This window comes from Ascaphus truei, chromosome 3 (genome assembly GCF_040206685.1).
Source record: "Ascaphus truei isolate aAscTru1 chromosome 3, aAscTru1.hap1, whole genome shotgun sequence".
NCBI classification, from domain to species: domain Eukaryota; kingdom Metazoa; phylum Chordata; class Amphibia; order Anura; family Ascaphidae; genus Ascaphus; species Ascaphus truei.
Window position 1 is genome coordinate 429,588,798 of NC_134485.1, and position 27,215 is coordinate 429,616,012.

Sequence of the window (27,215 nt, forward strand, 5' to 3'; positions counted from 1 at the left end):
ATGGTGAGGGGAGGTGAAGGGGGGGGCGGAGGGGAGGTGAAAGGGGGACGGAGGGGAGGTGAAGGGGGGGCGGAGGGGAGGTGAAGGGGGGGCGGAGGGGAGGTGAAGGCGGGGCGGAGAGGAGGTGAAGGCGGGGCGAAGGGGAGGTGAAGGGGGGGGCGGAGGGGGTAGGTGGGAGGCTGGGGGGGAGGGGGGAGGTGAAGGGGGGGTGAGGGTAGATGAAGGGGGGGTAGGTGGTGGGAAGGGGGGGAGGTGGTGGGAAGGTGGGAAGGGGGGGCGGTGGTGGGAAGGTGGGAAGGGGGGGAGGTGGTGGGAAGGGGGGGAGGTGGTGGGGAGGTGGGAGGTTGTAAGGGGGGAGTGAAGGGGGGTGAAGGTGGGGGTGAAGGGGGTGGTGAATGTGGGGGTGGAGGGGGGGGGTGAAGGTGGGGGTGAAGGGGGGTGGAGGTGAGGTGAAGGGGGGTGGAGGTGAGGTGAAGGGGGGTGGAGGAGGGGAGGTGAAGGGGGGGTGGAGGGGAGGTGAAGGGGAGGGGTGGAGGGAAGGGGGGGGAGGAGGGGAGGTGAAGGCGGGGGTGGAGGGGAGGTGAAGGGGGGAGGTGAAGGGGGGGTGGAGGGGAGGTGAAGGGGGGGGTGGAGGGGAGGTGAAGGGGGGGGTGGAGGGGAGGTGAAGGGGGGGGGGTGGAGGGGAGGTGAAGGGGGGGGGGTGGAGGGGAGGTTGAGGGGGGGGTGGAGGGGAGGTTGAGGGGGGGGGGTGGAGGGGAGGTTGAGGGGGGGGGTGGAGGGGAGGTTAAGGGGGGTGGAGGGGAGGTTAAGGGGGGGTTGGAGGGGAGGTGAAGGTGGGGTGAAGTGGAGGGGAGGTGGAGGGGGAGGTGGAGGGGGAGGTGGAGGGGAGGTGGAGGGGAGGGGGGGGAGGGGAGGTGGAGGGGAGGGGGGGGAGGGGAGGTGGAGGGGAGGTGGAAGGGAGGGGAAGTGGAGTGAGGGGTGGGTGAGGGGAAGTGGAGTGAGGGGTGGGTGAGGGGAGGTGAAGGCCGCTCACTCACCCGTCCGGCAGGTCCCACGTGGATCTGAGGCGGGAGGCAGCGTGTTGTGGCCGCTCCCCCGCTGTGTCCCGGGCGCGGGGGAGCGGAGTCCGCTCCCCCGCTGACTGTAGCGGCGCCGGGGTGGGGTGGAGGGGAAGTGAGTGAGGGAAGGTGAAGGGGGGTGAGGGGAGGTGAAGGCCGCTCCCTCACCTGTCCGGCCGCTCCCTCTCCCGTCCGGCAGCTCCCACGTGGAGGGGGGGGGGTGAAAGCGCGGGAAACAGGGAGAGGCGGAGGAAGAGGCGGAGGAAGAGGCGGAGCCTCCGGGACCGGTGGGGAAGAGAGCGGGAGATGTGCTGCTAACACTGTGAGCCCCGCTAATGTATGTAACACCGTGTGTGTGTGTGGGGGTGGGGGGGGGGGGGGGGTTGTGTGTGTTTAGTGATGTGTGTGTGGGGGGGGGGTTGTGTGTGTTTAGTGATGTGTGTGTGTGTGGGGGGGGGGGGGGTTGTGTGTGTATAGTGATGTGTGTGTGTGTGTGTGTATAGTGATGTGTGTGTGTGTGTGTGTATAGTGATGTGTGTGTGTGTGTGTATAGTGATGTGTGTATAGTGATGTGTGTGTGTGTGTGTGTATAGTGATGTGTGTGTGTATAGTGATGTGTGTGTATAGTGATGTGTGTGTGTGTATAGTGATGTGTGTGTGTGTATAGTGATGTGTGTGTGTGTATAGTGATGTGTGTGTGTATAGTGATGTGTGTGTGTGTGTGTGTGTGTATAGTGATGTGTGTGTGTGTGTATAGTGATGTGTGTGTGTGTGTGTGTGTGTGTATAGTGATGTGTGTGTGTGTGTGTGTGTGTGTATAGTGGTGTGTGTGTGTGTGTGTGTGTGTGTGTGTGTGTGTGTGTGTGTGTATAGTGATGTGTGTGTGTGTGTGTGTGTGTGTGTGTGTGTGTGTGTGTGTGTGTGTGTGTGTGTGTGTGTGTGTGTATAGTGATGTGTGTGTGTGTATAGTGATGTGTGTATAGTGATTTGTGTGTGTGTGTGTGTGTGTGTATAGTGATGTGTGTGTGTGTGTGTGTATAGTGATGTGTGTGTATAGTGATGTGTGTGTGTGTGTGTGTGTGTGTGTGTGTGTGCCCTTCACTCCGCCTCAGGCCAATGAGAGGTGTGCGGGGGCGGGCGGCCCAAGGGAGCAATCTCATTGGCCTGGCCCAAGGTCCAATGAGATTGCCGCTAGGGACACGGGGAGGGGCACAGGGAGACACATACAGACCCGGACACATAGGACACTTTCAGAAATATATAGTAGAAATATATAGTAGATATATATATATTATATAAATATATATATATATATATATATATATATATATATATATATATATATATATATATATATATATATATATATATATATATATATATATATGCATATGAGTGTCACAGAGGAGTGCTACTGAGCATGGCAATATATATTTAAAACCCGAGACAGAACATAAAACACAGACAGAGCTCAGTGCACGTCCAGTGAAACTCATACACGGTACAGTGCCTAAATATACATGTATTGATATCTATTAAATAAAATGGCCTTTTAGTTTAACATTTTGGCCAAAGTGTTGTAAGCCCCTGAGCCACTACACGGCAGACCACATCTCAAGGGACCCCAACACTAATATAAATTCTTAATAACCTGTGCATTACCAGGAAGAATGATTTATAATAAATCTTTCAAAATTTGTTGCATAGTTCTAAGTCTGATTGAAGCTTTTATTAACCTGTACATTACCAGGAAAAGCACTCTGTAATAGATTTGTCACAATCATACTTCAAGCAAGCAAGTTCCCCTGAGAGTGGGAGATGCTATTGAGTGAGCTTTTAACCATTTAAATGTGGGAGGGGGTGAGCTTCAACAAGACAATTTTATTTAATAGATATCTATACATATATATTTAGGCACTGTACCGTGTATAAGTTTCACTGGATGTGCACTGAGCTCTGTCTGTCTTTCATGTTCTGTCTCTGGTTTTAAATAACTAGGTGTTTACCATTATTTCCTCATTCCCACTGGACCTCTTATTCAAGGGATTCATTCATAGGGTTAACAGGTATATATTGGCAATACCTATCCCCGACTATAGATTAGATCTGAGGTGCGCACCCAGACACCCACCATTAGCATCACTGCGTGTAGTATTGTCATATTAATAAAAACGGAGAGGTTAACTGTGTACCTAATAGAAACTGACAGTGTAGATCAAAAACCACTATTGTCAATTGGAGTGTCCCACAACTATATAATTATACTAGAGGTGGTAGTGATTTAGCTACAATATTATGTCATTTGAAAACTACTCCTAGATGGTAGTGAGGGGTGTAACCTGAATTGATGTGTACGCTCGGTTTGCCAGGTAAATACAGTAGTGGATCAGGTATACATACACGTTTGTGCCAGACCGTCAGGTTCAAAATTTAGTGAGCCTGTGGGTCTGTCATGGTGAGCAATAGCAGTTGATGCAAGATCACAAAGTATGTGTCTTGTACTGTGAACCATGAACCATACAATAATTAAGGAGTAGTCAGAGTGTTGTGCTTCCTAATGGAGTCTCCGAAACACTCTGAGAAGAATTAGGCAACAGACCTCTCCGATATAGCCAGCGTACTAGGTGGTAACGCTTAGCTTGCCCTACATATGTTTCACCTGTAGTGGCTTCATCGGGGGCAAAGACAGAGTGATTCCCTTACTTATTTATACACTTTATTGTTACCCTATTGGTTAATTGGTTACAGACCATGATTGGTTCTCAGAGTAAATGTATCCCACCCACACTTCAGAAACGAGAAGAAAAGGCACTGATTGGCCATGTCAAGTCACATGGCCAGTCACATATCTGTAGACTTATAGTCATGTGGGCCAAAATTCCTCTTTCAGTGCTTTTCTTTATCTTTTTGATTAACATTAACCTCTTCCCTGCCAGCACCACCTACGTACTTTATTGCAGTTTCTGTTCCTATATCACACAGGTTATAACGTTTAGGTTTTCCCTCCTTTCACATTAGTATAGTGCAAGGTGTACACATTATGACCTTTTGGTCATTCCACCCCCCCATTGTCATATTAATACCCTACATTTTATTGATTGCTTTAATAGTTATTTGAATCTTCACGTTTATCATTCAGGGTGGGAGTACGAGCGCTAGAAAGTGAGGGTCTTTTCTCTCTAGTTCTCATCATTATCACCGAAGCAAGATGGTCAGGTATATATTGCTTCGTTGGGTCCCTTGATGATTGAAAATTGATCCAGTCTGCATTAAGCTATATATACCGCAGTTATGTATTGGAGAAATGACATCACAGGATCTTAAATTATATGCAGAATGTCACATAAACATTAAAAATGTGTGCCAAGCCAATTTCTAAATCTTTTTTTTACGGACATACCTTTAAAACGCCAATCAGCCAAACCATGGTGTCAAACTGAGGCCGGGAAATGGCTTCCACAGCGTAGAAAGAGCTTTTTAATAACGCAAACGGAAATCTGTTGAAAGAAAGTCAAAAAAACGGGAACAAGTTCAAGAAGCCAAAAGATGAGCAAAGTTAGCAAACCTGTTGCTCAGGCTACAGATAGTAATAACATGCAATACGAAAGGTGGAACTCGATGGACAGGTCTTCTTCAACCTTACCCAGACATCTGAGGGTTTGATGCCGGACAGCTACAGAATTAACAAAGGTCTACAATACATAATCATTACTGGGTACATTTATAAAGAGCTCTTTAAATCCTTTACAATTCTATAATGTTCTTTACAGCAATTCATTAGCATGAGGCAACTACAGGGTAGAAAAGCAGAGTGGTTGTTTTAAGTTTGAGTAGAGCCTCATGAATGAGCCTGTACATGGATGATATTTTAATTTCCACATTTTTCGTGTCTCCGTGTTACTTTCCATTATGAAGTCCCCGTCACTCCGTTCCTACGGTTCCAGACTCCACATCACTCCTAGACCACACCAGAGAATTAGATCCTGCATTTCCAGTCCTGCAACCCCTTTGTACGTTTGGTTCACCGAACATTAGGCGTGTGCGCTCCCTCGGGACCAGGAAGAGCTGCTGGAACACGTGACATCACATGGTGGTACGGCATTGGTTTGGAGGGCTCCAAAGTCATGTGATAGATCGTTAAAGCAGCAGTCCCAAGCAAATAGTGCCGGGTTTTTAATTTTTTTTTCAATTTTTTCCCCTTTAACATGTGCATCAATTCAATCCACACAATGATAAGCAATTAGCTAAGTTGCCGATCTGTTTGCCTGTGATCGATTGGCGAAGATTTGGCTTGGGGGTTCCCTAAATGGCTGTCAGTGCAGCAGAAAAGGACCAAAGACACAAAGTTCTGTGGGGAAGATCATGTGACCAGGCAGTCACTAGATACAATAGGTGCACTGCTAGAGAGGGCAGGGCTCAAAAAGGGGTGTGCCAGAGCCTGTTTCAGAAGAGGAAGGGGATGTGACTTTGTAAATGGTTGCTATAGAAACGAAAAATGCTTGTTACATAATATTAAAAATGCCATCTACAGTTGTTTTTATTTTATTTTTGTAAATGCTACAAGTCTCATAGTACAGAACGGAGTTATTAAAAAAAAACACATGTAGGATATTGCTTGGACTGCAGCTGTAACAGGCGGTGTTAATGTGGGTGTGCTATAGAACAGTAGGGCTATTGAAAACAATTTGAGAGAACGTGTTCTTCATGCTTTATTGTGAACATTAGCAGGGTATCCACATCTGCTACATCTGCATTTTATTATTACAAGCCACAAACGCTTCTGCAGCCACTGTAATGTAAAGCAGTGCAGGTGCTGAATAAAAACCCGGGGGTCATAAGGGTAATTGGAAATATTATTTTCCTGGTATCCATGCAAATGCTTCTCCTGCTTACATAAGCTTCATACACGTTAATGAAGGAGGAACTGGAGCGCTGAGAAATAGATGTACATATTTTTCAGAGCCCAACGAAAATCCTTCCCAAGATTGCTGGGAGTTAAGCAAAACCCTTTTAAACATGCAGGCTTATCACAGTCTGTCTGCTGCAGCATGATCAGAACAGCTGTAGCCGGGAAGAGTGGCGAGAGGCAGATTACAGCAGAGGAGATCGTTTTAACAACGCCTGCACACACATTCCCCTGCCGTCTGTGCCTCTGCCAATACACCACACGCGCTAATCTGAATCCTGGATTCCAATTAGGAAGGATTAGTCTGGGGCTGTCCGCGGACAGAATACCAATACTGTTCCTCAGGATTTGGGTTTTGAAAGCTATTCTGGAAGCTCTGCATATAGGTCGAGGTCCAGCTCCCAGGGTTGAAATCAGCAATGTGGGGGTGCTGGCTTAAAACATTGTAGTTTAAACTGGAAAAAACAAAGTGCTCCTACCAGGGAAACTCCATTGCAGTCTATTAGACTGCTGAGAATTGGCGAGAGCCTCCAAACCAGTGATCCCACAAGGCTTCAACCTGGCGGCTTCACAGGGTGCTGCAGGTTAAAGCAGAAATCCCACCTATACGTACATTTATTTTATAAAGTACGGGGTCACAGTAAGACCACCCCCCCCCCCCCCTGTTTAATAGAGACTACACTGATCTGGCATATTTGAGGCATAAAAATGACTGCCTAAACTGGCCTCCCGGCAAATTGGGAAAACCGGCCACTAGTACTTTGTTTATGTAACGGGTTTCCCCCCCCCCAATCTCAGATACAGTGTGGGGGTGCAGGGAACATATAGTGTTACTCGGTGTTGTGCATTACCTGTTGGCTCACAGGAGGGCTGAGCTTCCGCCACGGGGAACCTGGGGCAATTATACTAGGGGTACTCACTTACAACGGTGCAGCGCCTCCACCTGCGATGGCTCCCACCAGAGGGGGAGTGGTTCCTCGCAGGACAAACACAATAATCACATAGACAGCATGTGTATTAACTAGTGACTTTACTAACATGCATAACAACTCATCACATTCATAATGACCTGTGTCCCTCTCACGAGGAGACACTAACCGCGACGTCTCGCAGGACGCTTCCCCAACACTAGGTGATCCCACCCCGTGTCCAAAGAACCCCACCCAATGTCCCGCACTCCTGACTGCGAAGTTCACTATTTACGCTAAGGGCCCGGTGGTGCACTTATGACTGTAGGTACCTGCCGAGCACTCCGGTGCTCGGGTCAGCAACACTTCACAAAGGATCAGTCGGGCGATGACTCCTTCTGATCCCCAACCGGACTCCTGGCACGCGGACCGCCAGGGCGGTCCCACTCTGGAATAGTCTCTGTGGACCCCAACGTGGGTCCGAACTGCTTCACAGGAACCGCAGCCTCCGCCGAGTCCCTAACTAACACTTGGCACTAATTGACACCCTATACTATAGGCCATCCCTACAGCACAGCAACCTGCAGTGGCTTTGGGGAAACTCCTAGTGGCCTACAGGGGTTAATGACCTGTCCCACTCCCCTAACTCTCCAAGTCCCCTCAGCCTCACTAATACCTAACGAGTCCCAGCGCCTACAGCAGCAAGCTGTAGCTCACTGAATGCTGGCAGCCAACGTGCTGCGCAACAAGGTGCCTGCCTGTCAGACCTCACAGCACTGACAGCCGTGACTCTGACAAGGCAGCACTCTATGCTAAGGGCAGCGTCCCTATCTTGGGCCTCCCTCAGCACTTACCCACTAACCTAGCGGGGGGTTGGGGCCTACCTGGGGTGTGGGTCCTATAGAGTGCAAGAGCTGCACTCGCTCCCCGCACCCTTCCTTCCCTCACAGCTCCCTGCCTCCAACTGACTAACCTGAGTGACAGGGTCCCTTAACCTAGTGCATTCCCTGGCAACACTCGCTCTCATGGGGTTATTAACTACCTCGGGCCCTGGGGGTGCTGGCCTAGTACAGGGAGTCCCTGACTCCTGTACCCTACCTCCTTCCCTGGGCTGCTCCGGTCTCTGACTAACTAACGTGGCCTCAGCGCGCGAAATGTATCCACTTGCCTGCCTGGAGATCCTAAGCCCTATTGGCTCCCTGGCATCACGTGGGGCGCGCAGAGGCTCATGGGACTCGTAGTCCCTGCTCAGAGCCTTCCCTGGTAGGCTAGGGCTTCGCGGGCTTTCTATCCTCTGCCCTGCGCCTGCGCAAGCTAAAGGGGGCTGCCATGGCTCTCACTACCTTCCCTACTCTCGCGCGACTTTTCCCTAGCTCTGGGGCCTTGCCTGCGCGATCACTGCGCATGCGCGAGTCTCTCTTCAATGGCGGCGCCCTCTTCACCAGCCGCCGGGACCCTAGCGACGCGACCGCGGCCTTAGCAACGGCCCGATCGCGTCCCCGGCAACCGGCCGCATGTGTGGGAAGACGCGCGGCTCCCTGCTCCGGCCCCCACCCTTGGAAGCAGCCGTCGGGTCCGTCGGCACCCGCGACCGCGCTGCAGAAAAGGAGGGGGGTCTCCAGGAGCCACGGGAGCTCCAGGCTACATTTACATAGCAATAAGGCATTGGCTGGTTACTGTATTCATGTTTGCAGTTACATAGGTCCAAGCATTTTACAGAACAGACTTAAAATACGAGGAATAGGGAAGCCCAGCCGTGTAGAGTTTTTACAGCTGTTAAACCCGGTCATGTGGGAACCTCCAGGAGAGACCATTGGGCGTCACTGCCCTACAACCAGCGTAGAGTCTGCAGAAGCTACAAAACAGCGGCCCTTAATCTCTCTCTCTCAATCTGTTTAGTGTTAACCCCTGTAGTGCTGCAGGGCCCAGCAACACATTGCATGCTAATAATAATAATAAACTTTATTTCATATAGAGCTTTTCTCCTAGTGGGACTCAAAGCACGTCAGTGTTACAATATGGCGCACGGCACGGTAAGGATTGTTACAGTCTCTGCCTGGGTGAGCTTACAATCTATGTTTTTGGTGCCTGAGGCACAGGGAGATAAAGTCACTTGCCCAAGGTCACAAGGAGCCGTCACCAGGAATTGAACCAGGTTCCCCTGCTCCAAACTCAGTGTCATGGTTTACAAAGTCAGTGACTTTACTCACCGAGCCGCTGCTCCTCCCGGCCTTTCCTGTATCCACCAACGCTACTGCGCAGGAAATCCACAACGCAATATTTCAGAGCGGCACCATTCATACAACCGTAAAGTGCGCCAACGTCATGGGGGCGGAGAATAGTGTCATGTGACCAGACGCTACATCTATGTGTGGCTACCCTCCCCAGCATTAAAGGGGTTAAATAAGGATTGTACACTGTGACCATAAAGTGTGTGGGCGCCATAAAATGTGAGCTTACAAAACGTCTTCGGCGTCTCTGACAGAAGAAAATCAGAGCCACAACTTCAAGGACAGCAAATAGGGAAAGCGATTTAGAACTGACACCAGGAAACCCACAGAGGGAGCAAGAGACCCAAGAAATAGATCCAGGAGCCTGCAGTCAGGAATAACAGCGTGTTGTATGCTGCGTGTATTCAGCTTCCCTAGGCTGCAGCGTTTAACCAGATACAGAAACTAACAAATGCCAAGACCCACCCCATTGTAAGTCAAATGAATGAAAGAACACCTGAGACACACACACCTTTTCTCGGGCCCTAACATTATAAGTCCTGATGGGAACAGGCAGTGTTGGGGTTAAACTCCTGCACAGGGCCTAGCTTGCAGTTGCAGACTGGATAAATACCATATCCAGGTGCAGGCCGACCAGCTGTTTGGAGTGTCATGCCTGGGAGGGTACTGACTGGATCACATGCCAGTGGTGTGATTCCTGTCAGTACCTGGACCTGCCCTGTTATGGGGCAGGGTTACAAACCCCTCCCCAGGTATAAAGGTTGGCACTACACTAAATTGTGCAGGTTCTTTTCCCTCCCTCTGTGGAGTGGGAGCAATTCCACCTTGCCCCATTAGGAGGTAAGGGGGTTAAGGATAGGCTCTTGGGGCCTCAAGCCCCTGGGGTCTGATCCATGGAAGACGTTCGAGTATGATGTACTGCTTCAATTAACACCAGTTGTACCATCACCTGCCTAAATGTGTTTATGGAGGAGTGCTTGTGGGGAGACGTCTGTCCCTGGCAGGGGTCCTATGAGCTGGAGGCGCTGGACAAGAAGACCTGATGCTGAGAACCTGCCCTGTTGATACTCCCTAATAACATCTGTGGAGCACTCAGACTGATGTGAGCCTACAGGTATGCACCATCACACCTGTAACACGAGGCACTTATCTAGGAAGAACAGATCTCCCTGAGAGGGGGGGGGGGGGGGGGCGGGTGGATAAGGGTGAATAAATAAATATATATTTATTATATATAATATATGTAATATATGTATGTCTAATGTAGGCAATGCTGAAAAGTTGTGTAATATAGTAGGCATAAGCTTATAGGGGGTCCATGTTAAAATGGATAAGTAAAGAGTGGCTTTGTGTGCTCATTTGTGTGTAATTACCCAGACTCCTTGGCTGCAGTGGAAAAGTGTTTGCCAAGCGATGAGGAAAGACAAGTTTGCAGATCTGTCACACATGCAAATGAACCCACAAGCATTATTTATAATATTGCAGCATAACATTTAATAACCTTTTTGGGGTTCCCAACGCAGTGCCTTGTGGGTGCCGATGACCACAGTATCACCGACAGCTGCTACATGCCGGAAGTCGGGCGAAACTTCGGCATCTGTGAGCGAGATCAGGTGCCACACTGAAGGCCTCCCTCCGAGGCAAGTGGGCAAGTGTATTGGTTGGTGCCTGCCACTCTCTCCTGAATGCTCAAGTGTGCCCTTGGGCACAAAGAGGTTTGGGACCCCTGTATTGCATTTAAAAAAGGCAAAATAAAATTGAGGTCTTGAAAAATAAAGTATCTGCCATCACTAAGTTTGGTCTCAGGGAATCCCTGGTAACGGCTCACAACCTCAGGATGAAAACCATTGCATTTGAACAAATATATATATATAGAGAGGCGCATATTGGAAGAGAACGTGAGAACCAACACAATAAATGGGTGAGTAGGTTTTATTCACCATTACTCCCACAGATCTCACCTCTGATCACTATGTAGTAACAAAAGGAGGGGAGAGGGCGTAGTGGGTATGAGACCTTTTATTGGACCAATAAGTAGGGGAAAAAACTCAGAAGGAACTGCCGGTGCACAGTAAATGTGCAAAGCTTAACGTGGTGACCGAAAAATCAATTTATTGATTAAAATCCACATGTCCTCCAACGCGTTTCGCATGGCGGAGGTGCTTTTATTTTGATAAAGCACCTATGCCATGCGAAACGCTTTAGAGTGCTGGTCAGTAGCCCGTGTTTCCGGATTTTAATCAATAAATTGATTTTTCGGTCACCACGTCCAGCCTTGCTCATTTGCAGTGCACCGGCAGTTTCTTCTCTGGGTTTTTATTCCGGATTTACATTCAACGCCTGGGAGCACGCCATGCAGGAATCATCGTACAGACGGCGGACCGCGAGTTGTTTCACCAATACCGTTTAACATTATTGTGCCGATACTCATGCCAGTTGGTTAAATTATATTTGTGTGCATACCCACTGGGTCGATGTGTAGGTGGCGCCGACAGTCCCTTTCATGCGGGTCGTCCGCAACTACCTCCCATCTTCCCTTAAAAGGGGTTCAGTCACACTTCTTGTTATTTACACTCACGGCTATGTTTTATCATCCGCACGGATTATTAACAAAGTATTCCTGTCAATACATCATCTGTACCAAACTGTTGAGTCATGATTTAAACTGTATTTTATTTTGATGCACCAGATTTCGGGACTGGTTTTCAGTCCATCTTTTTGGGCCAACAAGTAGTAATGTGTGAAGATTGAGATATGTGTGTTGCTCAGGCTATATGAAGACAGACTATCATCACCTCCATTTTGGCGCAGTAGCCATTTTGAGAGTTTGAATGTATGTATATTTGTGTATGATCTGTGAATGATTGATATCCTGCAGTGTATCGCTCCTAGATGTAACTCGCCCTTGTATAATTCCTACGAGTCATGAAAGAAATTGAAATTGCATTCGTAAGAGGTTTTTCCTGCCTTAGACAATTCTGCTGACCTTAGGTTCTGTTATCTGACAGACACAGTACACACAGAGGGCTAAACAGGGTTACTCCTTAAGTCAGAAGGTTAAGGGGCCCACATTACTGTAATATATAGGATAAGAAAATAACATATGAAGCATATTTATGTATTAATAAGGATTTTTGTATAAGTCATCATATTGTTTTTTATCTCTAAGCCAGCCCCCTTAAAGGGCGTATTACTTATTTTGAAATGTATAAAAATATGATACCAAGCAATATGTTTTCAGAGGCATGAGTTCAGTTCTTGAATTCTTTTCTCTCACTTGTACCATGGTGCATATAAACTCACGTTGATACTTTGAACCCTTGACTCATTGATTTTATTTCTACGTTTTCGCATATGTTACAATCTTTCCAACCTCTCGGGGTCCTTCATCGGGTAACAATGATCTCTACTGATCCAAAAGTGTTTTTGTGTTTCCTTTTCAGCCCCACTCACCCGCCTGATTCAGGAGTGGTCTTTCCTCCCCAACGTGGTCTTTCCTCCCCAACCTGTTCATTCTAAAAATAAAACCATCCCATACAACTACACTTCCTCTTTCCAATTTGTGCCATAGAATGGTATCTGGGTCACTGCACAGGGGCTGTGAAGCACCAACATTTATCACAGATTTTAGGATGGATGTTTAACGTCTTTACGTTAAGAAGATTTAACAAATGACACTACCAAACGTTATAATTCTAATAAAAAACATTCAGTGCAGCCACAAAACACGGCACACCAGTGGCCATTTTGCCTTCAGATGTACAAATGATACAATATACTGTATGCCACTTTTTGCACTGTGCCCTCCCCCCCCCTGCTTGCCAGCCCCTGTGCTTGTGGCCCTCCCCCCCTTACCCAAGATCCAGCAAATGACGGGCGGGGTCCTGCGACCCCGCGGCTTCATTTGTCGCGTCACGACCTCGCGTTGCCATGGCCACGCGTCACTGAAGACTAGGTAGGCGATACTGCAGAGGTCTCACGCGATCCCCGGCATTTAAATACATTGTATACACATTAAAGAACACAGTTAAAATAGCGTTTCTTGAAGTCTGTCAAAGTACCACTAACTTTAAGCCACTGAATACAGACATTACATCCTGTTGATTAAACCCCAGAACTTCCACTAAGTCACGCAGCACATTTAACCGCTGGGCTGTTGAAGCCGACGAAATAATCACTTACCCAAGACCTGTAAAGATTCCGCAGATCTCATCTTGAAGGCGTGTGCTGGGCATTCCAAACCCGGGAAGCAACAATGTGTCGATGAGCGAGAGAAGGTGGGAGTCTCCAGTGGAAGGTGCCTGTAGCATGGGGCGGTACTCCGCATACCTGTTTTCTGCAAGAAACTATAGGAAAACAAGTTAGAGGACTTCTGAAAGAGAGGGCAGAAGCCTTTAAGGATGGATACACATTTGTGTGGTGTTTCCATTCTCTAAACAGAATGCGGCTTCTTGGAAGAGCGTAGGAGATTAAAGAGATTGTGTTGGCGAGAGTATTCTTTACCACAGCGGCGGTGACCAACTCCAGTCCTCAAGGGCCACAAATAGATAACGTTTTAAGGATCTCCCTGCTTCAGCACAGGTGGCTCAGTCAATGACAGCCACCTGTGCGAAAGCCAGGATATCCTTAAAACCTGACCTGTTGGTTGCCCTGGAGGTCTGGAGTTGACCACCCCGGCTTTACCGTCACAGAGCATACTGTAGTTAGGCACCATTCCACTTGACGTACCTCATGAAGCTGTTGCACACATTCCTGAAGGAATGGCTTCTCCCGGGGGAGATCCTTCAGTTTCATGGCTTCTTTTCTACAGCCCTCAGTTAGCGGGAGACTGCGTCCTCTGGGGAAAAATAAAATATTTATCAGTATGTAGCCAGGTCACCTGATGGCTACCATTCTGCCCTTCGGCTGGCAGTAAACCCTGGTACAATCAGGTTGCCACTAGTTGACATGGGGTTTTCCCCCTCCGTGGAGCTGCACTTGAGTGACAGCGGCTGACGGTGACCTCAATCATGAGCCAGACCTGGTGCCCTCCTCCTGGTAGTACTTAAGCGCAGTGCCGCCCCAAATTTGGGAGTGCCTCTACCCATGAGAGGGGCAGGTCACACAGCTGAGAGCCTGACTATAGGGTCTAGTCTGGTCCTCTTCCCTCCAGGGAAAAGTGAGTATGTACATACCTCTGTTAGAGGGGCAGGGAAGAGCTGGGACTGCTGCGGGTGCCCTTGGCCTGTAGTGAAGGTCCAGGGACCATCCTTCAGTGGAAGCTGTGAGACTGCATTGGGCAGAACCGTGTGACTGCTGTACTGAAGACTAATAAACCGTTCCTGTTATTATACCTCCGGCCTGGTGTGTGATCTTACTGGGGGGGGAGGTAATTGGTTCTACCGTGGGAGATCATCTTCACTTCCCTGGAGCCTACGGCAGATGGAGGCGCTGCACTGCTAGAGAAAATACAGTCCAAAATATATAGAGTAATGGGTGCTCCAATAGTCCCAGGAATCAATTTAGTAGTTATCCATCACAAATATCATGGAACAATGGCTTTCCTATGTGGGAGTAGGTATACTACTAGGCGAGTGATAGTTTCAGCTTATTCCAATCTCCTGAAGGTAACAGAAAAAATATGATTGTCTCACTTTGTCGCACTCATATGTGGAAGAGCATGCACACTGCAATATGGTGCTGGAGGGGGGTACTTATCTGCGCTGGGTCCAGGGAGGTCCAGACATCCCAGAGGAGATCAGCGTAGAAGAATGGAAGCAGGCACACTGTCGTATGCAAAGAAAATGTAATGTGCCACCGGCAGAGAACTGCCTTTATCAAGGAGTGGCACTAAACAGGCCTATACTTAACCCTCTCCTTGATAAAGGCAGTTCCCTGCCGAAACATTGGACCTTTTGGTGGCACATTAAATATTCTTTGCATATGACCGTGTGTCTGCTTCCATTCTTCCTCACTTTGTCGCACCTCATTGGAGAAAGTAATATAGTAGAAGTCCAAAGAAAACAAAGTTTGTAATAAATCTTGTCCTCAATCAAATACTCTTTGTGTTTTACCCACTCCTTGAGCCAAATGAAGCTCCTTGAAGGCGTGTCCAGCTGCAGGTAATGATCAGCACAGCAGAGAAAATGCAAAAAAATGCATAAGGCAGTGCGCTGCCAGGGCGCTGCCAGTGCGCTGCCAGTGCGCTGCCAGTGCACTGCCAGTGCACTGCTTTATGCATTTTTTTTTGCATTTTCTCTGTTCTCCTAAATATGTAGGAAATGAATCCCAGAAGCCTAGTCCTGTGTCCCCACTACCACCGGTGAACGACTCAGCCCTCCTGTTGCCAGCAGGTATATGCACCATACACCGCGTAATGGTCAAATCTACCACCGGGTGGGGGAAACACTGTTACAAGTACAATGACGATGGTTAAGTGATCACACCAATGGCTCGGTTCAAAGCTCCATTTAAAGGAATTCTTTATACTAGTGTAGCTCTGTGTAATTTTGGTGTTACATGCCTCTCTCTTTATGTGCAGTAATTCCTGTTAAGAGGGCAGGGTTGCCAGAAGTTATCCTGAGGATTGGCCTCAACCCCCTGTGAGTTGTAATGTGTAGCAATGGAAGTGACAGCATGCTCTGTGTCCACTACTAGTGACACAGGGGTGGGTCTTATGGAAGCTATATATTACGCATCACTTCCTAAAGTTAGGAGTTCAAGTCTGTTCTGTCTGGAATCAAGTCTGAAGTTCAAGGGTCAGTTGCAGGGAGTGACAAACAGACCCCAAACTGTGTCAGGGCTCTGGCACAGAGATTGTGGCCCTCCCTTAGGGAAGAAGTGGCAGAGATATCCCTGTCTCTATTACAGAGTCAGGAGGGAACTTCCTTGAGGTGGGCAACTATGATGATGTGCGGCCAAGTACCGGCCGCTATGATGGGCAGTCTGCCATATATGATGACAATAAAGATGCCCTTGATTCAAAGACCCTTCCTGCCTGAGACTGGAGTTAATCAGGAAGAAGATGCACCCAGGAGTTCTCTTCCAGAGACTTCTCCCTGCTATCATGGGGATGTGGAAGGGATGGAGGCGCTGTACCAACTGTGAGTAGAACTCAGCACTACCTCACGAGCCTGTCACGGTGAAATCCCCACTACCAACGAGCGGGAGACTCAGGAGTCCCGTGAGCCAGCAGGTGCACCACATAACATGACATGTAACGGGGGGCAGTTTACACAACTAGGGGCCCATATGAGATTGGGTAAGGGTCGAACTGTTACACTAGTTTACGTGCCATACACACAGAACAGTGGAGAAGCCAAAGACATTTCTCAGGGATGGTTTGTCCTCCACAATCTAAAAGATTAAATGGTCACAGAAAGATCATGGCCTGCAAATCACTTTATTGCCTACAGATTACCGGAGCTATCTGTATTTTACCTTCTACATTTATATTTTCTAATCATTTGACTACTTTGTTTAAGCATTTTCTCATACTGGTGAGTATTTTTCCGTCTTATTTGGAGTACCATAATAATAAAAAAAAATTGATATTATATACTGTTAGAACCAGAAAGCATCAGTGAAAGTTCCTACCACAGAGCAGTACAATGGGTGATAAGATAATAAAAGTTCAATATTAACATACAGATGTGAAAAATTAAAAATGTGAACAAGCGCTAAAGACTAAAACACCAGTGTGACAAGTACAAAAAATATATATAAAGGCTGCCTAGTAATACTGTCAGTACTAAAAGAAAAAGTGAAAACAAAGAAAAACCTGGCGCCAAAAGTTCATTGGATAATCCTGTACTCCTCAGGGGATCAGCACACTTGCTTGACAGGCCATGTAGGGGAAAGAACACAAACAGACACAGATCATAGTGCAACACTGTAGGGTTAAAACAGGTCTACACTAATACACACACTGCACATATAACATAGAGACTCCTAGTGACTATAAAAACTATTTATTAAATAAAAAGAACTATGGATAAAATGGTATGGACAAATGAGAACACCGCTGGTCATCCAGATGGGAAAAATCAGAGCCCTACTTACAAGCAGCAAGGCAAATACAGGCAATGCAACAAAGAGTCCTCCAGGTGCTGCTGAGGAACAAACTGGCACCTAGTTACCCCTTAAACCAAGGTGAAATAAAAATGAACATCAATCAGGTTAAAAATGGGTTTAAACCCATATGGGCTCAATATTGATTTTGAACTGGGCTCCTTTTTAGGTAGATGAGATGACTCAAACAAACATTAAGTTAAGTGCAACCATTACTTAATGGATGACACCTTATCCATTTGACTCTGTACCAGCATTAGCATATTAAGTGGCTTAAGCAGGTTTGTTTATCCTTTGGCCACAATTTGGCATTTTGGTATATATCAATGCCTATTATGATATTATATCTGGCCTCAATTTTGGGATATACGGTTACCAGTTGTTATCTGAATGTTTTTAATGTTGTTTAATGTATTGTATGTGTATTATGTTATTAGAGGCGTAGTGATTTGATATTAATGACATGCAGGCTATACAGCCTAATTGGGCAATTAATTTTTAATTGGTTAGGGTATATGTATATGTCATTCAGTGTCAGTCTTTATAGCCCCTGAGGAAGTGGAGTAACATCCACGAAACGCGTAGGGCAGGTGACACAGTCACTTTGAGCTTGGTATTGGACTTTTTGGGACACTTGGTCACATTTGAGCCCCATTGCAGCCGTTAGTTCTTGGCATACAGGACACTTGTACTGTCCCCTTTAAGGGCACGGGCACTCTCTGAGACAGCCTGTGTAACCGGAGGAGGAAGTGAGGAGAGCAGCCTCACGTGGAGTAGAGCTGTTGAGCCCCACGAGCGGGCCTCCAACACTGCCACTGTTCCTGTTAACCCCTGGAGGGAGGGTCAGCACGAGAGTCACAGTGCAGCAGGAATCACATCTCTGCAAAAACATCAGCAGCACCTGGAGGACTCTTTGTTGCATTGCCTGCATTTGCCTTGCTGCTTGGAGCGGGCCTCCAACACTGCCACTGTTCCTGTTAACCCCTGAAGGGAGGGTCAGCACGAGAGTCACAGTGCAGCAGGAATCACATCTCTGCAAAGACATCAGCAGCACCTGGAGGACTCTTTGTTGCATTGCCTGTATTTGCCTTGCTGCTTGTAAGTAGGGCTCTGATTTTTCCCATCTGGATGGCCAGCGGTGTTCTCATTTGTCCATACCATTTTATGGCATAGTTCTTTTTATTTAATAAATAGTTTTTATAGTCACTAGGAGTCTCTATGTTATATGTGCAGTGTGTGTATTAGTGTAGACCTGTTTTAACCCTACAGTGTTGCACTATGATCTGTGTCTGTTTGTGTTTTTTCCCCTACATGGCCGGTCAAGCAAGTGTGCGGATCCCCTGAGGAGTACAGGATTATTAACATACAGATGGTATAGAAGGTAATCAGGACTCTTACCAAAAGAGTTTCCAACCTACACACACACACACACACACACACACACAATGGGGTTTAAATGATCTCAACCCCAATATTCTCCCAAAAAAGCAGACGCACACAGTGTCACGGGAGACCAGCGCTTTTAACACCAAAATACCCAGATCCTTTGATTGAGCAAAGCAAGAGAGAAAATAAATTGTAGTTTATTTACAGAATGAACATACACAGCTTGATTTACAATTACAACGAAAAATACACTTACTAGTTACGCTGTTAAGTCTGGTTACAGGATGGATCTTTCACTGCATGATGTATCTTGTTACATGATGGAACTCCTTCCCCAAGAGCTGCAGGTTTTTTTTATGCACTAAACAGGCCTATACTTACCCCATGCAGCTAATCTACTCTGTGGGAATAATTCCTTTCCCCTATCACGAAATTGCCACTACTTTGTAAACCTGGCAGAGGGGCTTCTCAGTCTGCTCTGGGCATGTGCCAACTTTGCACCTTGGCCGCTTAGCATACGAGACCCGTCCCCTCTACCTGGCACCACTCAGTCTGGGCAGAGCAGCCATTTGCCAGGGTAGCTTTGAAATTCTCTTCCTTGCTAACAAAAGGTTTAACACCTCCATATCCTGGATCGACTTTGAAGCCGTTTGTAACAAAAGGTTTAATATCCTGGACTGCCTTTGAAGCTTGGAGTAGCCACTCTGTCTCTGGCGTGTTAGATGAAAATACCAATATGCCTAACATGTTGGTACAATTAAAATAGGGGGACTTTAATTCATCCATTTTTTATATAACTCTATAAAAATTGCGCGACATGATAGTTACTGATTTTACCCGAACAGTGCTACCAGCAAACCTCATTGCGCTAGGAGCTTCCTAGTTAGAAAGTTAGCAAAATGCCGCATGCTATGCTGCTAGGTTTTAAAACCATTTTCCCTTTCACACTTACACAAAAACACTGCCACAGTTATACACTGTTAAAAATGGCTTTACTCTGACCCCTCCCCCCCCCCCCAAGGTTCTGGGGTTCGTGGGCATATACCGGGGTACATGAATGTAATTCATTCCCCTGCCCGGTTTTACTATTCTGGTCTGTGCTGAAGCGGGGAAATGTCCGCTGCGTAACACTCCTGGAATAATAAGACATACATATACAGTTTTATCACAAGACACAGTGTTTCTGCCATGATTGGTTTGTAGAGATGACAAATCACAATTCCCCAATATGGCTCAGGGGCACCCAGCTGGGGGACGGGGACACACACTTTAGTTTTGAAAGAACTTAGCCTGGTGGCGGATGTGAGAGTCTCCGGTAGACTGTTCCAGGTGTGAGGTGCACAGTAAGAGAAGGTAAAATATTAAATTAGACCAAGTGGCGACTTCAGATTAGGAAGAAGCAAATAAAACGCACTCAAACAAAAGATCCCGGACTTGGCCCAACCTAGATAACAAGCGGGAATTCACAATGGACCACATCAACGTTTTAAAATAAGGGATTTCCCGAAAGGAATTAATATGATCTACCACTCAGCTTCGATTTCATATTTTATGAAAAAGCATTTCATTCCATCTACACCTCAGCGGTTTTAAAGGTATTAGGAATATTGTTGAAGTTTACATTGATATAAAAGGAACCTCAACGAGAATGCAACATCAACCACTAGATTATATTAAGATGCAAGCAAGACAATGAACAGCAAGGGAGTGCAATAGGGAGACACTATGTCAAAGCTTTTCACATCAACCTTTGAATTGTTCAAGATATTGATTTGGGTACAAAAAAGGTTATCGACATCAACTGTGACTATTGGAGTCATTTATGATTGGCAGATTGCATTGTGATTTTTGCCACAAATTCAGAAGAACTCCAGTAACAGAATAGAAAACACACCAACACAAGGAGGATGGGCCTCCATATGCATCTCTGCAAACCAACATATGGGCCAGCAAGACAAAGGTTGAAATAAATGGAATAGAACAAGAAGAATTTGAAGACTAGGCCAGCACGTATCAATGGATTTGAATTGTGGTATAAAGGTTTGTGTGCATGAACAGACATTGGCCATGACTTGGGTACATTCCAGAAGCAAGTTTGTGGGGAAGTAGATTCCTGATTGGTGCACCCAAAACATCCAGAAGATGGTGGATTTCTATAAAGATTATTGAGTGTTCATAACCCTTGATATTTGTGCAACTGTGAGGGGTTCACGATGTATGTAATTATATTCCATGGTAGAGGTATCGTTCCCATAGACATGTGGAATTAGTCAGACTGGGTTTCAACCGAGAACCCGTAGGACAGGATCTCAGATAAACCCCAACTTCTGCTCCATGCCCACACACTGGATCAGGTCCACTTTCGTCTGACGCCACACTGGCCCATGTACTATAATGTACAAGGATAGTCCAAGTCCATAACTGAATATATTCGTACGCAGGATGCCGTTTCCCTGCCAGTTGCTGGAAGTTCCTTCTGGGGTGCTTGTGACTGGTTGTAATCAGAGTAGTAAAGAAGAAATGGAAGAGCAGTGCAAAAATTATCTAATCTAGCACAAGGCGAAGAAGTGAAGGTAAATAGGACATTTTATTTTCACTTGTTCAGTTTGTGCGCAATAAATCATTTTTGATTACATCGATATTCTTCCACCCCTCGCAACAAATCACTGCAGAGCTCTGCCGTTTCTACCTAGCGTCTCGTTAGGTACATTCCAGGCACGCGAGTCTGGTAAATAGAAAAAAAGACGGCGCACCACTCATGGCGTAGTATTACAAAATGTATGTATGTTTTTATTTATATAGCGCCATTAATGTACACAGCGCTTCACAGCAGTAATACACGTGACAATCATATAAACAACAAGTAATACAGATAACACATAGTGGGAAGAAGCGCTTCAGACATAAAAGTAACATTTAGAAAAAGGAGTCCCTGCTCCGAAGAGCTTACAATCTAATTTGTTGGTAGGAAGAACGTAGAGAGAGTAGGAGGGCGTTCTGGTAAGTGCGTCTGCTGGGTTCAAGGTTAATGTATGAGGTGTTAATTATCATATGCTTCGTTAAGCAGGTGTGTTTTAAGGTGGGTCTTAAAGGTGGATAGAGAGGGTGCTAGTCGGGTATTGAGGGGAAGGGCATTCCAGAGGTGCAGAACGCAAAATATTTTGTGCTATAATGGAGCAGGTGAGTATTGCACGTGCACCGGCATTACCAGGTAGATGGCCGTCAGCGTCCTTATAATGGCCCGTTGGCTCCTGGGTCCCGGTAACTACTAGCAGAAGTCAATCCATGCTCGATTGGCGCTTATCGTGGCTCAACAAAAGTAGGTGAAGCTCCCACACTGGCGGCCAGGAGAAAACAGCGTATTACGCCGACAGCCATCTACGTGGTAGCGGACTACAGGAACCGTCGCTCGGTGGGGGGACCAGCTGTGCGCTATTTTGGTAACATGTACCAAACATGTGATGCCTGTTTAACTTGAACTGATGTACGTGCGATACTCTCCTGCACCATTATAGCACAATATATCTTGTAATACTATGTAGCCCAGGTCCCCCCCGCCTCCCCGGCTCTCTTCACTTCCCCTCCCTTCCGCTCACCTCCGCTGCGGTTGGGAGAGTTGCGGCGGTTGCAGGGGCGACCAGGTCGCCGGCGCAGCTCGGCAGGACATCGGGAAGGGCGTCGCCATCTTAGTTAGGCGCGCGCGTGTGCAGTGCAGTCGCGCATGCGCAGTGATAGCACAAGAGCAGTGGCCATTGCAGCAGAGGGCTCTGAGGAGAACTACAGCCCCCGGGATGCATGGGCGCCAGGAGCACGTCACACGAGAGCCAAAAGGGCACTGAGACACCCTGCAGCAGGGAAGATACAATTAGCGCACCAGGGACCGCGCCAGTCGGAGCTGGGACAAGGTCAGGGTAGGTTGTGTGTGCAGGTGTCAGTGGCACCTGCACTAGGCCAGATACCCCCTGTTAGGCCCCAGCTAGGCCCGACTCCCTGCAGGGACAGGCCCATAGTTAGGGACACTGCCCCTGTAGCATTAAAGTGAGGGACACAGCAGCATCCTGGCCTCAGGTGATCTGGGACCAGATCCTCCGTCGTGCTACAGAGACTATTAAAAGGTGGTATCATCCACGCAGGACCCACCCACCTTAGAGGCGGAGGCGTCGCGGTTCATTAACAGATCTGCGCGCCCAGGTGTGGGATCACCTGGCAGGTACACAACACGTGCACTAAAACACTTTAGTGGGCAGCGCTGTACCACACATTGGGTGGGGTATTATCTTGTAGACACCAGGGTGGTTGGGTGCCCAAGAGCCCTCAGGTACTTTGGGGACTGTGACTCCAGGGAGGTAATGGAGTATTGGAGGGTACGTCCGTGCGTGGCCTGGTTGGTGGGACTGAATATATTCCTTATGTTGCCTGTAGTAAAACTGTTATTTGTACTAAGTGTGTGTTTTATTGCATGCGGGTCCCGTAACGGGGTTATTCTACATATAGAAACCCGTACAGGTGGAGGCGCTACCGAGTATGGATCCAGGTACACCCCAGGCTCCCAGCAGCGGAGGCTCAGGTCTCCTGTGAGCCACCAGGTATTGCACCACATCACACACACACCGTAGCCACACATCTCCCAGGGGGTGGGGGAAAGTGCGCTACATATACAAACCTTATCAAATGAAATCAATAGAAGGATGAAGATGGGATGGAGCACATTTAGAAGAAGCAAGACCATCTTACAAGGGAACCTTTTCACCTGGCCACAAAGGGAAAGCATTAGACCAGTGTATCCTGCCCGCCATGCTCACATATGGATGTGGAACTTGGACCCTAAATGCAAAAACTATTTTGAAGCTTCAGACAACTCAAAGTATGGTGAGATGCATGCTGGGTATTAACCAAAGAGACCGGGGGAAAAATGAATGGGTTCTTAAGGAAATAAAACAAAAAACAAAAAATCTGACTTCATAACAAGGGTGAAGTAATTAAGATGGCAGTCAGACGTACAGATCGCAAGAAACGACCATCGTCTGCCAGACTACACTACTGGAGGCCGAGGAATATCAAAAGACCGAGACGACCAAATAGAAAGGTAGGAGGATGAAATCAGAAAATTTGTTGGAACGAGAGAGAGATAAAAAAAAAAAGGCCAACTGCAGTACTAGGAAGATAATTGAGGAGGTCTTCATCCAGCAGCAAAACAAGGGCTGAAGAGGATATATTATATACAGTAATACACACCTATTATATGATGTATACAGTGTAAACAGACACCAGTATATATAATCATTGTGACGGTGAGGGGGTACCCAGGCCATTAATAAAAAGGTATATACACATATAGCTGGGCGCAAAAAAGAAAAGAAACACACTATTAGTATAAAATTAAACGCAATTAATATTTATAGTATGCATATAGTAAAACTTACATAAAATAGGATCACAATGAATCCAAACATCACTGTGGGAGCTTGAAGGAGGGGTAGATGAGGGCGTGTATACCAACACAATAGCAGCGTCCCAAAATAGCAGATAATCCGGTGGCAAATTTCTTCCAGCTCAAAAATCAAACCACTTCGTGCTCAAACACCGCAGGGAAGTAAAAACACAGCTGCCCGGAGGAACGTAATGATGCATCCTCTCTGCTGTGTGTGATGTCACCTCTATGCGCTTCATCAGGAGGTACCAAACCAATCATGGCATGTAACTGCATTTGTAATAGAGATGTATGTGTATTTTTACTGTTCCAGGAGTGCCAACCAGCGGAGATGTGCAGGGCGTGAGTTCCAGGAGTGCCAACCAGCGGAGATGTGCAGGGCGTGAGTTCCAGGAGTGCCAACCAGCGGAGATGTGCAGGGCGTGAGTTCCAGGAGTGCCAACCAGCGGAGATGTGCAGGGCGTGAGTTCCAGGAGTGCCAACCAGCGGAGATGTGCAGGGCGTGAGTTCCAGGGGTGCTAACCAGCAGAGATGTGCAGGGCGTGAGTTCCAGGGGTGCTATCCAGCGGAGATGTGCAGGGCGTGAGTTCCAGGAGTGCCAACCAGCGGAGATGTGCAGGGCGTGAGTTCCAGGGGTGCTAACCAGCAGAGATGTGCATGGCATGAGTTCCAGGGGTGCTAACCAGCGGAGATGTGCAGGGCATGAGTTCCAGGGGTGCTAACCAGCGGAGATGTGCAGGGCGTGAGTTCCAGGAGTGCCAACCAGCGGAGATGTGCAGGGCGTGAGTTTCAGGGGTGCTAACCAGCGGAGATGTGCAGGGCGTGAGTTTCAGGGGTGCTAACCAGCGGAGATGTGCAGGGCGTGAGTTTCAGGAGTGCTAACCAGCGGAGATGTGCAGGGCGTGAGTTTCAGGGGTGATTTTACAGTAAAATGTTGTCAGGGTTTGTTTGGGTAGAAGGGGGCCAGTGTTGTGAGTTACCCCAAAACATGTATGTTGCGGGTTACCCCGAAACATGTACTCAGGAATCTCCCCAAATTCCTGAGGACATGAGAAACACAGACCACAGGATAAAATCCTCCCTAGAATACAGTTTGCAGCTCACCGCCAAATCTCCCTGCTTCAGCACAGGCCAGGACAGTAAGAACGGGCAGGGAACTGTATTACATTACAGGTCCCGGTATATGCCCAAACCCCAGAACCCAGTGTGGGGTTCAGTACATTTCTCACCAAGTATAAGGTGAAGAGAGTTATAGGTGTTTTAAGTTAAAGTATAGAGTGTCAGTTCTGCGACCCAGTGATGGCTGTCATACTGTACAGGCAGTCCTCGTTTTACAACGCTTCGTTTTACAACGAATAGCTTATCAAACGCTGTGCAATGCATACCTATGTTCATTTTTACAATGCCAAAATGGCTTATCCAAAGCTCTTACGACGCTTTGCAACGTTTATGTGTATATATACACGCACACAAACATTGCAAAGCGTCGTAAGTGCGTATATATATTATATAATATGATATTATACTATATAATATTATATTATACTATATAATATATTATTTATTATGTTATATTATATATATAATACAGTATATACACTGTATAATGTATGTGTGTGCTGCATATATTATTGCCTGCATAAAATATTTGGTGTATTTTAGTGTTAAAAATGCCTTCAGGAATGGAACCTTTCATTTAAACAGTGTTCCTATGGGAAAACATGTTTCGCTTTCCAACGCCATTTTGAGTAACGCATTGTGTCGGATAACCGAGGACTGTGTAATTGTATTGAAAACCTTCTGTGTGTCTCCCACCAGGGATAAGGTGGCGAGAATCATATCATGTTTTAAATGTATGGGTTATTGGAACAGTGTTTCCCTGTAAACCGCGTAAAGGAAAAAAAGGTTTTAAAAAGCAGCAGCTTACAGCCCAGCGCATAGCGTTTAGCCAACTTCGGCTAGGAAGGTCCAGAAGCGCTGAGTTTTGCTGTGAGTGCTGCTGGAGTAACCATTTAAAAGGTTATGACGCAATTTTTATAAAGGTTTTATAAAAGTCCTCAAGGGTTATGTTTTTGGTAAAGTAATGTTCAGAGGAAGTCATTCAGTGTGGATGAAGGTCCATTTGCATAGGAAACATAGGAAGCTACCCCGCCCCTAAGCTTCAAAGGCCGTCCAGGATATGAAGGTGTTAACCATGTGTTAGCACAGGTATGGAAGTGTTAGACCCTGGGTTAGCAAGAAGGGGTGAAGGAAGATACTTCAATAAGCCATCCTGCCAAATGGCTGCTCTGTCCAGACTTTCCGGCACCGAGCCGTCAGGGGGTCTAGCATGACAAATGGGAAAAGATGGCATTTGTTGCACATGCCCAGTTGCTATACTGAAGCTCCCAGTGCCAGTCTACACAGGACTGGCAAACTCCAGGATAGGTGGGATAATTTATTCCCACGCAGAGATTGACTGACCAGGTTAGGTATAGGGAGTTTTAACCCTATAATAATCCGTTCAGCCCATCAGGAATCAGATCCATCTGAGTTCCATCTAAGAGTCATCATGCGGTAACAGATTCACCTAAGATTTACCATGCAGTGAAAAGATCCATCCTGTAACCAGACTTAACAGCGTAACTAGTAAGTGTATTTTTCGTTGTAATTGTAAATCAAGCTGTGTATGTTCATTCTGTAAATAAATCACAATTTATTTTATCTCTTGCTTTGCTCAAAGGATCCGGGTATTTTGGTGTTAAAAGCATTGGTCTCCTGTGACAATCATACACAGGTCAGCACATATACAGTGGTAGCCAACATTATTAGGACACTGTGCATCAAACCTGGCACATCATTTAAGGTGAGATTTGAGCGCTGACATTAAAGCAAATGTCGACGCGCGCGCTGTGAAGGCAGGGGCCTTTTAACTTTTTGTTTCGAACATTGGCGTGCTAACGGAGGCAATAACGTTCGCTGCATCAGAACAAATCTATACTTCGGCTCACACGTGCTTAACAGTGTGTACTGTTATGTACTGCTGGAATTGTAAGCCTGCGCTTTGTTACTGGTCGGGGTGCTAACCTTCCGTTAGATGTGTGACCCGACAGCTGTGACTGCCATTTAAACCTAATGAATATTTAATTGCAGATGACTTGCAATCACCTTCGCAGACAGAGCAGCGTTACAGAAGGATTTAGTAACATGCCGTTTTACAGAACCATATGCAAAACCACGGAGGAAAAAAATGGAGACCCTTACAGT

The 27,215-nt window shown here is 47.0% G+C and overlaps 1 protein-coding gene across 7 annotated transcripts in view; it reads right to left on the reverse strand.

Moving 5' to 3' along the window:
- The window catches only part of LOC142490511 (kinetochore protein NDC80 homolog), a 72,961-nt gene that overhangs the window by 27,962 nt on the left and 17,784 nt on the right, over positions 1–27,215 (reverse strand). For all 7 annotated transcript variants that reach the window (XM_075592894.1, XM_075592892.1, XM_075592890.1 and 4 more), the window contains 3 exons: positions 13,832–13,940; positions 13,286–13,449; positions 4,459–4,555 (listed from right to left, as the gene is read on the reverse strand). In XM_075592894.1, coding sequence (XP_075449009.1) covers positions 4,459–4,555; positions 13,286–13,449; positions 13,832–13,940 — 370 coding nt within the window. The remainder of the gene's footprint in view (positions 1–4,458; positions 4,556–13,285; positions 13,450–13,831; positions 13,941–27,215) is intronic.